Source organism: Triturus cristatus, chromosome 7 (assembly GCF_964204655.1).
Source record: "Triturus cristatus chromosome 7, aTriCri1.1, whole genome shotgun sequence".
Lineage (NCBI taxonomy): Eukaryota > Metazoa > Chordata > Amphibia > Caudata > Salamandridae > Triturus > Triturus cristatus.
In genome coordinates this window covers 1,633,148,935-1,633,161,510 of record NC_140590.1, presented here as the reverse complement: position 1 = coordinate 1,633,161,510, position 12,576 = coordinate 1,633,148,935, and the positions used below count along the sequence as shown (strand labels likewise).

General features: G+C 49.0%; 1 protein-coding gene and 1 long non-coding RNA gene across 2 annotated transcripts in view; one reads left to right on the top strand and one right to left on the bottom strand.

Annotated features, from left to right (window-relative positions):
* Window positions 1-11,219, top strand: part of RGS19 (regulator of G protein signaling 19) — a 348,792-nt gene extending 337,573 nt beyond the window's left edge. Inside the window, exon 6 of the mRNA XM_085619668.1 lies at window positions 8,169-11,219. Within this exon, the coding sequence (XP_085475794.1) occupies window positions 8,169-8,357 (189 nt within the window). The 3' untranslated portion in view covers window positions 8,358-11,219. The remainder of the gene's footprint in view (window positions 1-8,168) is intronic.
* Window positions 1-12,576, bottom strand: part of LOC146812590 (uncharacterized) — a 102,381-nt gene that overhangs the window by 79,246 nt on the left and 10,559 nt on the right. The window lies entirely within an intron of this gene.

Here is a 12,576-nt window from a genome sequence, read left to right as displayed (position 1 = left end):
CTGATTGGACATCTGCTCATTATAGTCACAGACGGGTTTGAATACTGGCTTCTTTGAAGTTGACATTGCCTAGGACTGCACTGGGAAATAATAAATTAGAAAAAACATCTCTGAGTAAAATCACCAGAAGTGAAAAAAACAAGGAGTATATCTGGATCAGTGCCAAGGTGGCAAAAAATAGGAAACTTAAGTCAGTGTGCAGGGGTAGGCACTTTATGGCTACAATGACGTCGCTTCCAGCACCAACATGGACCCACGTCCCCTCCCAGTTCATGATAACTATAGAAAGGTTTCTGGATCCATTCTGCCACCAGGGGATAGTCAACAGGTGTGCAATCTGCAAGAAGAAGTATTCATCAGAAATGAGAATTTTAGCATGGCTGCTGTCTAGCTGTAGACCCAACTACACTGCCTTTGGATTTAGCTTGATCACATATTGCAGTAAGGCTTTGGTAAGCTATGTCCATTATCATCACATGTTGCCTGGAAAATATTTCCCAAAACATCAAAGAATTTCCATTCTTCAGCCTGTTGAATGTAAGGGTAGAGGTGTGAGCCCTGCCTGCCCTGCCTTCGAACTGTCCAGCTGATGTCATGGAACAAGAAGTTTGAGAGAAACCACTAATAGTCTCATCTGGTTTCCAGACCTTCTCTTCTGCCTCTTGGGAACAGCACAAACACAACCAGTATTATATTTAGGGCTCCCGGTTTTATGGTATTTATTTTTTTGACATTTCTGTCTGTATTTATCTGTATTTATGTTTTGCTAATATTTTCTGTATTTATTCATTTTTATTTTGTGTTTTCTGTATAAATGAATGTGCAAAGGGTATTTTTCCACATTTATTTAACTGCTAAATTATACTCACATTTGAATGTTCAAAAGGTTACAGCAGAATACAGTGCAATGGCCTTATCTAAACACACTTGCATTGTAGAATAGCGTAAATAACTGTAGATCTGCACTTAATTAAGCTTAATTAGGACATTTATTATCTTTTTTCATCTTCCCTACCTTTGAATCTCTACACCTACTGACTTGGCACTCATTATTGCAAGTAGAAAAAAATCATCCAAAGAAGGCTTATTTTCTGTATTTTTCTGTATTTAAAAATAAATACAGACAGGAAAATAAATGGTTTTCTGTCTGTATTTATTTGTAAAAATCAGTAAAAACGGAAACTAGGAGCCCTAATTACATTTAGAGAAGGAACCTGTTCCATAAAAGCAAAGTTCTAGAGTGTAAGATTATTATACATGAAAATGTCTTCAGGCTCTGCATCTATTTTGTGGCTCACCACCTGGATTAACTGGGTATCCTGGCTACTGACCCAGTTCTAGCCCAGACCAAATCTGGGGTGGGCCACAGAATTTCGATTTTTAGAACCTTCTGGATGCATGGATGTCAAGCCAGTTCTAGCCCTAGACTTAACCATGGGGTCAGCTCTAGAGCTGTGCTTTTGCGGATTTCCTGAATTCAGGACCTTCCAAGTGAAGTGTAGAAAACCTGAATGGTAAAAACGATATCAACTTAAAATATTTTCCACAAAAATCCCTGGCTTATTATGAAAACAAACCTGAAAACTTCTAACTCCTAATGAAGTAAAAATATGTCAATTTTGAACTCATTGAGCTCTCCACAAATATAAATGAAGATTGAATAAAGATTAAAGAATAAAGATTGAGGCTCAGAAGCGTGGAAAGAACAAATGCAATATTTGTATTCTTCATGGCAATTTCTAGATGGAATGAAAGGTCATGACATTAAGAAAGGCAAAAGGGAGGGAGGAGCCTAGCGCGCAACCAAGATGGCCGCGTAGGTGCGAAGCTCCCGAGGACCTCCGCGACCTCCTGAATTAATCCTGATTATATCCTGTCTTTGATGAGGGGACTGTGTCTGTGTACCCGAGCTGAGGCGGCACCCGTTTTCCGTTTTCGAATCTGACCCCGGACACCGGTGGGAGCACCGATCGAAGATTGCGGCCTTCTCCGCGCCGGCCCCCCGGATTGGAGTTGTGGGGCGATCCGGGGACAAAGCGAACAACAGCGGCGGGCAGGGCTGGGCGACTCGCGTACCCCGCGCTTTCACTTTCGCTTTTGCCCTCAAGCGAGGTAGGGTTGCGGAGCGGGGTGCGGTGGTGTGGTCTTGTCCCGGTGCCCGGCTGACCCGCCGGCTGTGAGTTGTCCTGCGGTCCAGTGGTCACCCCCCCCCCCCGGAACCCGTGAACTGGTTTATCGGCCCTTTCGAGGAGATTGGCACGACTTTGGGAGTGCGACATGTCCACAAAGCAAGATGGCGACCGGGCAAAGGTGAAATCGACCCGCCGTGGCCCGGCACATCAGTCTAACAGCATGGACCGCTACACCCTCCAGAAGGGATCTCCAGAGGCACCGCGTACATCCCCCGCGGGCCCGACTGAGGCGTCTGATCAGCCCGCGGATCTGACCCTCCGGGACGTCATGGGCGCCATTGCCGAGATGAAGGCCTCGGTGGACCAGCGCTTTGATACTCTGGCGCAGAAGATAGACTCGGCCCTGGTGGATGTGGGCCTGGTGAGAGCCGACTTGTCTAAAACAAATGACCGGGTCGATTCCCTGGTCCACACTACATCGGGTCTCACTACAGACGTGGCGGCCCTTCAAAAGGAGGTGCACCGGCTTGGCCAGGCGAGCGCCCTGATGGACCGTCGATTGGAGGACTCCGAGGGTCGGGCCCGGAGGAACAACGTTCGCATTGTCGGGGTGCCGGAGGGACGGGAGGAGGAGGCGGCAGATTTGTTTGTGGAAGACCTGATCCTCACCCGTCTCCAGCCCCGGGGGCTGAGTAAACTTTTTGCGGTGGAACGTGCTCACAGGGTCCCCGGAGGAAGACCTAAGGCCGGAGCCCCGCCGCGGCCTCTCATTGCCCGGATTTTTAACTTTCGGGACAGAGACGCTATCCTGCAGACTTCCAGGCTACAGGGACCGGTCAAGCTCGATAATATGGACGTGAATTTCTACCCTGACTTTACTCCGACGGTCCAAAAGCAGAGACTGAGTTTTCTCGGAGTTAAACGTCGCCTACGGGACCTGAACCTTAAGTACTCAATGCTTTTTCCAGCTAAGCTGAGGGTGGAGGTGGATGGTCGCACGCACTTTTTTGACCGTCCCGAGGCGGCGGGGGACTGGTTGGATACTCTGCCTGGGGATCGGGGCCGGGGGGGTGGGGGGGGTGCGGTTGGCGGGGAGGGCTCGCCGGATCAGAACTGAGGGGTGAATAGTAGGCCTTGCTCTGGACAACATTCCGGTTACCATTCACTGATCGTGTTGTTCCCCTCCTATGGAGGTCATACGGGGTCCATTGGGGGCTTTCCCTCCTCCTCTGGGGGACTAGTTAGTTTTTTGTCTATGGGGCGACAGGCACACTGCACTTTGGGGGGGCTGTCTGGGCTCATGCAGGGGTGCAGGGAGGGGGGAGTTCTGTTGGGATGGGTGGGCGGGGGTGGGGTGTTGTTTGTTTGCACCGCAAGGCGAACCCTTTACTGTATTGTTGTTTTCGAGATGCTCTTTGGGGGACGACGGATGGCTTCCAGATATGATGGGGGGTAGGGATTTGACTGTGTTATCATGGAACGTTAACGGACTGGGGGATAGGATTAAGCGTGGTGTGGTCCTGCAGTATCTGAAACGAATTTCACCAGATGTGGTCTTCCTGCAGGAGACACACCTTATAGGTAATTCCTTTCACGCCATGAATCGGCGAGGCTATCGCTTGGTGGCCCATTCGGGCTTCACTTCGGGCTCGCGGGGGGTGGGCATCATGATTAAGAACTCGCTCCCATTGGAGATTGATGAGGTGCGCCATGATGAGAGGGGACGTTACACTGTCTTGGTGGGTAGAATGGAGGGCAGAGTGGTCGTTTTTGTATCAGTGTACGTTCCGCCGGGGTTGCAATCTACCACGTTTGCGGACCTGGGGCGCCTCCTCCTTGACCTCCCGGGTGGGCTTCTGGTAGTTGGGGGGGACTTCAATGCGGTGGCTTCTGGGTCTATGGATCGTCATCCCCCCAGGGACCTCCCCCGGGCACAGGCGTGGCTGTCCGGCCTTTTAGATACACTAGGATTGGTGGATTGCTGGCGACTAAAGCATCCCGCGCAGCTGCAATACACCTTCCACTCGGGTGCCCATGGTAGCCTCTCGCGGCTAGATTATGTCCTTGTCCCTGCGGCCTATGCTGGGAGAGTGGGAGAGGTGCGCCATTTGGCGCGGGGTATTTCAGATCACTCCCCACTACTGTTGCACTTTGATGTCTTCCCGAGGGGGGAGGGCAGGGTAGCCCCAATCAATGCCTGGTACCTGCGCGACCCCACTATTCGAGCCGAATTGATCAAATCCTTGCAGCGGTACTTTGAGGAGAATGTGGGGTCTGTCCCTTCGGCTATCTCCCTGTGGGAGGCTTTTAAGGTAGTTCTCAGAGGGGAGGCCCTCTCCTTTATCTCCCATGCCCGGAGGTGCGAGCGGGAGGAGGTAACCCGGGTGGAGGCCGAAATTACTGAACTAGAGGGTGACCTGGGGAGCGGGGTGACGGATGCCACATTGCATGTTCTACACCTTAAGCAGGCGGCTTATAGGGCCCTCGTCACGGAGGCGGCCAGGGGCCTCAGTAGAGAGCAGCAGGGGCGACTGTATGATGTGGGTGATAAGGCTGGTAAATTGATTGCGTGGTTGGACAAAAAGGAGAGAGCGAGTCGTGTGGTTCCGTTGATCGAGAGGATGGATGGTGTGTGTGTCACCGAGCCGGACGCCATTGTCTCCTGCTTCGCGGATTATTTCCGCGAGGTGTATTCCCCGGTTTCTCCCTGCTCGGAGGAGGATTCCCATGCCCTGCTTCGGGACATCGCGCTGCCCTCCCTTTCGGGGGAGGACAGGGATCTGCTGGATGCTCCTCCCACCTCGGACGAAATTGCCCTTGCTATCCGCTCGGTCGCATCTGGCAAGGCCATGGGCCCCAATGGCATCCCTATCGAGCTGTATAAGCTGCGACCAGATGTACTGGCGCCCCACCTGCGCGCGATGTTCCTGGCGGCCCGCTCGCGGGGTTCCCTTCCGCCGGACCAGCGTCTGGCCACGATCGTGGTGATCCACAAGGAGGGGAGACCCCGTGAGCGGGTCACATCCTATAGGCCTATCTCGCTCTTGAACGCGGAGCCCAAAATCCTCGCCAAGGTGCTGGCCAACCGGCTGGTCGGCGTGGTGGGCGATTTGGTCCACCAAGACCAGTCCGGCTTCATACCCCATCGCAACACGGCCCTTAATCTGCGACGCTTGCACGGGGTGCTCGCGCGTGTCCCGTTCGTGCGGGAACCGGCCATCTTGGCGTCCTTGGACGCCACCATGGCGTTTGATACGCTCGAATGGCCATACATTTGGGCGATGCTGGCGAAGTTTGGCTTCGGACCGGGCTTCATCGGCTGGGTCAAGTTGTTGTATTCCGGCCCATTGGCGCAGGTGGTGGTGAATGGACGAGTTTCGGCCCCATTCGCACTGGGACGGGGCACGCGACAGGGTTGCCCCCTGTCGCCTCTCCTGTTTGCACTGGCCCTGGAGCCCCTGGCGGAGTGGCTGCGGTGGCACCCTTCCATCCGTGGTCTCCGCTGGACCCCCGAGCATGAGGACCGTGTGTCCCTCTACGCTGATGATATCCTTCTATATCTCGCCTCCCCGCGTAAATCACTGATCGTCCTAGTTGATGTTTTGCGCTCATTCGGTCGCAACTCAGGCCTCGTCATCAACTGGGCGAAATCCTGTGTATATGTGCTTGCCGGGGAGGCTCCGGTCCTACCACGGGACTGTCCGATCCAGATTGCCTCCCAGGGGTTTCGGTACCTGGGTATATATATTACTCTGGACCCGGAGGCCCGCTACGAGCGGAATTTGCTGCCCCCCCTCCAGCGCTTGAAGGAGGATGTGGTGCGTTGGCGGCGTCTTCCGCTTTCGCCGCTCGGCCGAGCGGCCTTGTTTAAGATGATGTCGTTGCCGCGCTTTCTGTACGCTCTCCAGAACACTATGGACTTGGTCCCGGCGCGCTACTTCCGTGAGGTGGAGAGTTTGCAGCGTCGCCTGTTCTGGGACGGGAGGCCACGTATTGCCTTGGCTAAATTGACGCTCCCGTGGTACGATGGGGGGGTTGCCCTCCCGGATATCAAACGGTATTACTGGGCCTCCCAGCTAGCTGCGCTTAATCATGGCCTTTACGGGCCCGCCCTGAACCCGGCATTTGAAATGGACAAGATGCTCCTGCCCGGTGGCGACTACAATCGAGCGCTCTACTCTGGCGCGCCGGACCCTCGCCTGACGGGACCGACGCGTGTCATGGTGCGTGTATGGCACGCGGCTAACGCAGCTATGGGGTGGAAGGACCGTTTGACCCGGGCGTCACCGCTATATGCGTCTGCGAGGTTGGGCTCCCTGTGGACCTCGAAGGGCTTCGAGAAGTGGGATACGATCGGTATCAGCACAGTGGGAGATCTCTGGACGAGGGGGGGATTCAAAACTTTCGAGACGCTGCAAACGGAGTTTCAGTTGCAAGGCAGTGAGTACTTTCGGTACTTACAAGTCCGCCACGCGCTGGGCTCCGTCTTCCCGGATGTCGCGTCCATTCCGGAGTCTTCCCCCCTGGAGGACAGAGTGCTGGATGGCCATGTCCCAGACAGCACGATCTCCCTTATATATAAAAAACTGATCAACGACCGATCGGGCCTGCTGACTGGCCTCCGCGAGGCCTGGGTTGCCGATGGGCTGGAATTGGACGACGAGGACTGGATTGCCGCGGTGGCCTCTCCGAAGGAGGTGGCCATCCCGGCTCGCCTTCGCTTCGTCCAGCTTAAGATCCTCCACCGGGTTTACGTGACGGGGCCGAGGCTTCTACGTATGGGCTTTGCTGAGGATGGACTGTGTAAGCGTGGCTGTGGTGCTTTGGCAACTTTCTTGCATATTCTGTGGGAATGCCCAAAGGTGGAGCGATTCTGGCGTGGTGTACACGAGGTCCTGCGAGTGGTTACGCGTGTCGCGCTGTTGCCTGAAGCGAGGAGATGCTTGCTGAATGTGTGGGAGCCAACTGACTACTCGGTTCCGCAGACGCGGTGGGTGACTCTGGGATACATGATAGCTAAGCGTGACATTGCTCAATTGTGGGGATCCCAGAGGCCCCCGGCGGTGTCGGCCTGGAAGGAACACATGGATTGGTGTATGTTTCGTGAAAAGGTGGTGTATGTTGCGAGGGGTAAGCCTGGGGCGTGGGTGAAAATCTGGGGCCCCTGGAACGCCTATCGCGGGGGTATTTGCGAGCCGCCACTGCTGCCGGCTGCCTCACCAGCCCCGTCCCCCTAGCCGACCCCCTCCCCTAGCCACGGGCACGTGGTTCCCCAGTCCCTGATCTGTTCTCATTCCCCCTCTTCAGAGTTTGGCGATTGGTTGGGGTCCCCCACTTAAGGAGCGCGTGCTGTCACTTGGGATTGCGGGTTGCCTTGCGGGTGTGGTTTTTTGTGTTGTTGTGTTTTGACAAAAGGAAACCGTATTGTGGGGTTGGAGTTATGTGGCCTGCACTACTGATATCCCCTGATTTACCTTTTTGCACCGCCAAGAGATTTTTCTGTATATATGTCATATGCTTCTTCCACTCTAGCGGCCGGCCAGACGGTTGTAGGCCCATACCTGTAACTATTTGAGATTGCAATAAACGGTTTCAAAAAAAAAAAAAAAAAAAAAAAAAAAGAAAGGCAAAAGGAGATTTGATATCTACAAATATTTCAGCCAAAAATCTTTTACCTTTGAGCACCCTGCTCAAAAATGTCCCTCAGTAACATAGTGCATTATCTTCATTGTTTCGGTAAAGTGAATAAAGCTGAGGAGTTGAGATGTTAGGAGAGCCTGCCCTTGATGAACAGAGCTAGCAACGCTTTGGCTGTGCTTGTGCTGCTCTGGGACTGGTTAATGTCTAAATTTCCAATACTCAGGATTATATGGGATGGGATCTAAGCATACATGCTGGTTGCTATTAGTCATAGAAGTGGGCTTGGTCACTAATATATGGCATACTATTTGTATGATGGCAAAGGGGACATAACTGTACACTTTATAATCTTAGGCTTTGGCGACTGCATATTAAAATGTTTTTTTCTCCTTTCAGGTGAGCTTGGATTCGCGCGTGCGGGAAGTCATAAACAAGAAGATGCAGGAGCCTTCCTTACATACCTTCGATGATGCGCAACTACAGATCTACACCCTCATGCACAGAGACTCCTACCCTCGCTTTCTGAACTCCGCCATATACAAATCCTTGCTTCAGAATGTGTCAAGGTCATCCTCGGAGTCCTAAGGCCCTCACAGAGTTGTCCTTTATAAGAATAACCCATGTCATTCCTTTACATGCCAACGTGAGAAGAAAATAAAATGTAAGAGGCGATCAAGAGGCACTTTGGGACCAGGAGTGGCAAGGGTTTTCCAGCCTCTCCTCACCCCCAAACACACAATAGCCTCCAACCACCAGCTCTGCACTCACAATGGCTTTAAGGTGGTAGCTTTAGTAAGGGACATCATTGTCACTGTCCAGCCTAGGCACAGGAGCAATTGTTTTCTTAATTTTATATCTCTATGTCTGGATTTCGAACGTTTGGGTGAAGGGATCGTGAGATGGTTTAGGGACCTTTCTGCTCACTCCCTCGTCAACGGGTCTCCTCCAACCTCAAAGTTGTGCCACCATGTGCAGAAGGTTTTCAACTCAACCTCAGGCTCTGCGGCAGCGTAGTACTACTGAACATACTGTTGCTACTCAGAATGCAGAAAAGTGCGAGGCTTGAAGCCACGAGTTCCATTTGGAGGGGGAGCGGGAGCCTTGCGTCCAGAGTGAAAGACGGGATGGAAGGAGCACCTTCAAAACTTTCTCCTCCCTAGAAGACTTCATTCCTCCCTATATCCATACCAGAAAGTGCAATCCCTTGTTATGCCTGTTTCTAATTTTTATTTTACATTTTTTTTACGTTGCTCGTCATCTGAAAAGGAATTTTAAAAATAAGATGGTATTTTTTTTAAATTATTTGGTTTGTATGAGGCAGTGTCGAGTTTACATTCCTATAGTGGTGCGTAGGCATGATGTGTTTTATGAAATGAGGGGGTTTGGGGAATGACAACCAGTGCTCTGCTCTGGGAGCATGGTTTACAGCAACTATTTTATACAGACCTGTGAGAGTCTAAGGACACAGGCATATTCTCTATCAAACCTGCGAAGAAGAGCCTTTCCGATGTGGGTTGCGAAGGAAAAGACTCAGACGCCAATGTCCCACCACTGCGCTGTATTGAGATCTATGTTTACATCAGCAATGCTGAATGTCCTGCTTAACCTCATGAACCACAAGAGGGGGTAGGACTCGAGCAATCCACCCCTCCCCCACCCGGGGCCAGAGAATTGCACTGTGCGGACCGGATCAGTGTGACCCCTCAGCATAATTTGGCAGAACAGCCCACTTCGCGCCATGAAAAGCTGAGACTGTTACTACAGAACCTTCAAATCAAATGATGTTTGTATTAAAACGCTGAGGGCGAAGTACTGAGCATTACTAATTTCTACCATCTTGGGTGGGGATGAGGAGCACGGGGCAGAATTGCAGAAAGGAGAGGAACCCATAACAAAACCACAGGTTTTCCAGACAATGTCAAGTGCTGGACCTGATCAAGTTGTGGCATTACCCTAGATGGAAACTTCAATTGTAGAAGTTGGATAGGGCAGGGGAGAATAATTAAACCCTTCAATAATGCTCACAACTCATTCCAAATTGGGATTCCTGCAGCGGGCAACTACGACTTGCATCCCTCCAATCAGTGCGAGCGTCCACTGACCACCATGCACAAGGACTCCAGGTGGCAAAGATGTTTTTTTTGGGTGGAGTGAGCGCATTGTTAGTACTCCTCACCCCCCTCTCCAAATGTTAGAGACCTTTAAGTAAGTCACACAGTTTTATTGAATTGCTTTGTAATAGTTGGCCGCATGAGCCAGAAAAGTGCATGAAGTGCCAGAAAACAGCCAAACTAGTAATATTGTCATGGTGTGAAGAAGGAGCGTGGAGATCTAAAACCTGAGATTAGACAGGGTAAATTTCTGGATTACAAACTTGCCAAATTCTTCTTCTTATTCTCTCTTAATCAATGTTCTCCCCGGTTCTCCTCTCCAACATCCTTCTGGCTGTGCTGTCGTTATGGAGAAGGCAGAACAGTGGTTAGACTGGATGGACCTTCAAAGACAGGAAAATTGGATCCGTAATCCTTCTGTGCCAATCAAGGCTACAGTTCTCTTCGACTACTCCGTTATTGTGTTTCTTGCTAATTATGGTCCTTCTTTTTCTTCCTTCATCCTACTCTTCTACCTTTCCATGTAGCACTTCTTCTGTTTCTTTTACTGTTCCTCCTTTTGACTCTTGCTGTGTAGGTTTACATCACACTTCTTGATTTCTGTAAGCCTTCATTCTGTTCTGTCTCTATCGTCACCCTGTGTTTGATGCAGCACTGCACAGGTGTCTTTGTGCCAATACACTCCACAGTGCCACCGATTTCTAATCTTTAAAGTATATATAACCAACCTTATTGCTCAGGAATTTATGGGACTACATTTCTATTTTAGGAACTGGTGAACATAATTTTGAAGAAAAAAAATGAAATGATACTTTACAGAGAAAATCATATATGATGTCACTCAATTTTTGTTTTTAGGGTGATTATTCCAGAAAGCTTACTATATATGCTGATATATGAAACAAGCATCACATAGGAGATTTGAGATGTCTGTTGTATGCATCATCATTAGCACAATCCCTTCGAGAATAGATACTACTGAATCATATGCTAAAACTCAGTTTACAGATGCTTGTACTCTGATGATGTCACTCACAGGTTGATGTGGTCAGTCTATTACCAGATACTGCAAGCTGCTGCCTGACATAGCCCCTTTCATTTATTTGGGGAACATTGTCAACTGTAACTTGATGATGTCAATATAGAGTAAAATCTGCCCAGGTGGGTATAGGAGAATAAAACCCACCAGTTACCTGCCGGTGGTATTTTATCTATCAAGTACAAACAAATCCCTTTTAAGAAGTTAATCACAGAGCAATTTTTTATTTTACAAAGTTCTTGTAAATTCACCAACCCTTATATTTTTATTAAAAAAGTAATGTTATTCTTTCCCAAATCCAAGAGTATTAACATTTTTCAAATTCATTCATCAATGGATAGATTCCAAATATCATCCACTTCAATTTTAGAGAATTTAAGATACGAAAAAGTAGCCAACCAAAACTTGTTACGCTGACTAACCACTCAGTCAGGGCATACATTTTATATAATTAATATGATTTTTTACCATTCATATCTCAGAAGTGTGTTATTTTTAAAAATAGTAGCTGTTCACTTTAGAGGGTTTAGAAAGCTCCAGGTTGTACTGGTTCAAAGTTATAATTTAGGTTCCCATCAGCTTGTTGATAAGATACTGCTGAAAGTGAACAAAACGCAAGTGTGGTGTGAATGTGACGATTTTCACTCTGTGATTAATCTCCTCAAAGGGAACAATGTTTGTATTCAATAAAGAGCGTGTTCATGATAGGACAAGGCCAGCCACCATCACATGTCAGCCATTATGTCTGTACATAGTCAGATAAGGTTAGTCATAAGTGCTTAGAGTCCACTATCAAAAACAAACATTTACTGTCTGATATCTGTTCCTGATCAAAGAATTTCAATTGCTGTTTGATTAAGTCAACTTCCAGCCGATGTCATTCCTTTACCGGATGTCAATCATCATTTCAGATTGTCTGGTGGTATTAGATTATGATAGTCATAACCTGATGCTATCTTCCCTACATCTGAAGATGCTACACAACATCTGCCCTTTGAGGTGTCAGCTGCCACCTGAAACATTTCCCTCCTTTAATTGAAGTCACACTATATTTAATTTGCACACCAGAAGATACCAGTAACTTCACAACATACCTCTCCATTTTCAGATTTCAATCATCTGAGAATGTGTTTGTTACATGGCAGTTAGAAATATTTCCACAATAATGCATGTCAGATTTTATCTGACACAAAAAGTTTACTTTTTCGATGTCAATCACCATTTGACAAACTCTTCTTTAGGAGATGTCCATCACTGTCTCATGTCTGCCCTTTTCTGATAATGTAAATCATCATCTTTTAATAAGGTTTTTCCTATATTGATGCCGCTACAGCCTGAGCTCCCTCATTTTACATGGTCATCATGTAATTATGCCTGCCCTTAACCAAATATCAGTCATTGTCTGGCACTGACTGTGCTTTTCAATATACGCTTAGTTCTCGTTTGATGATGTTTGGTATTTATGATAAGTCAGCACTGTGTGATGTACCTATCCAGTAATAGCAGGCATGACTCGTGGTTTCTTTCCACTGCCAGAATTCAGTCCATGTCTGCTAGCAGCAATGGTAGTCACTTTCTGAGTTTGTCACAAAAGTAAATGAAGTACCCGATGATCCATACAAGTCACCATGAATTGATACCAAAGACTGCCAGA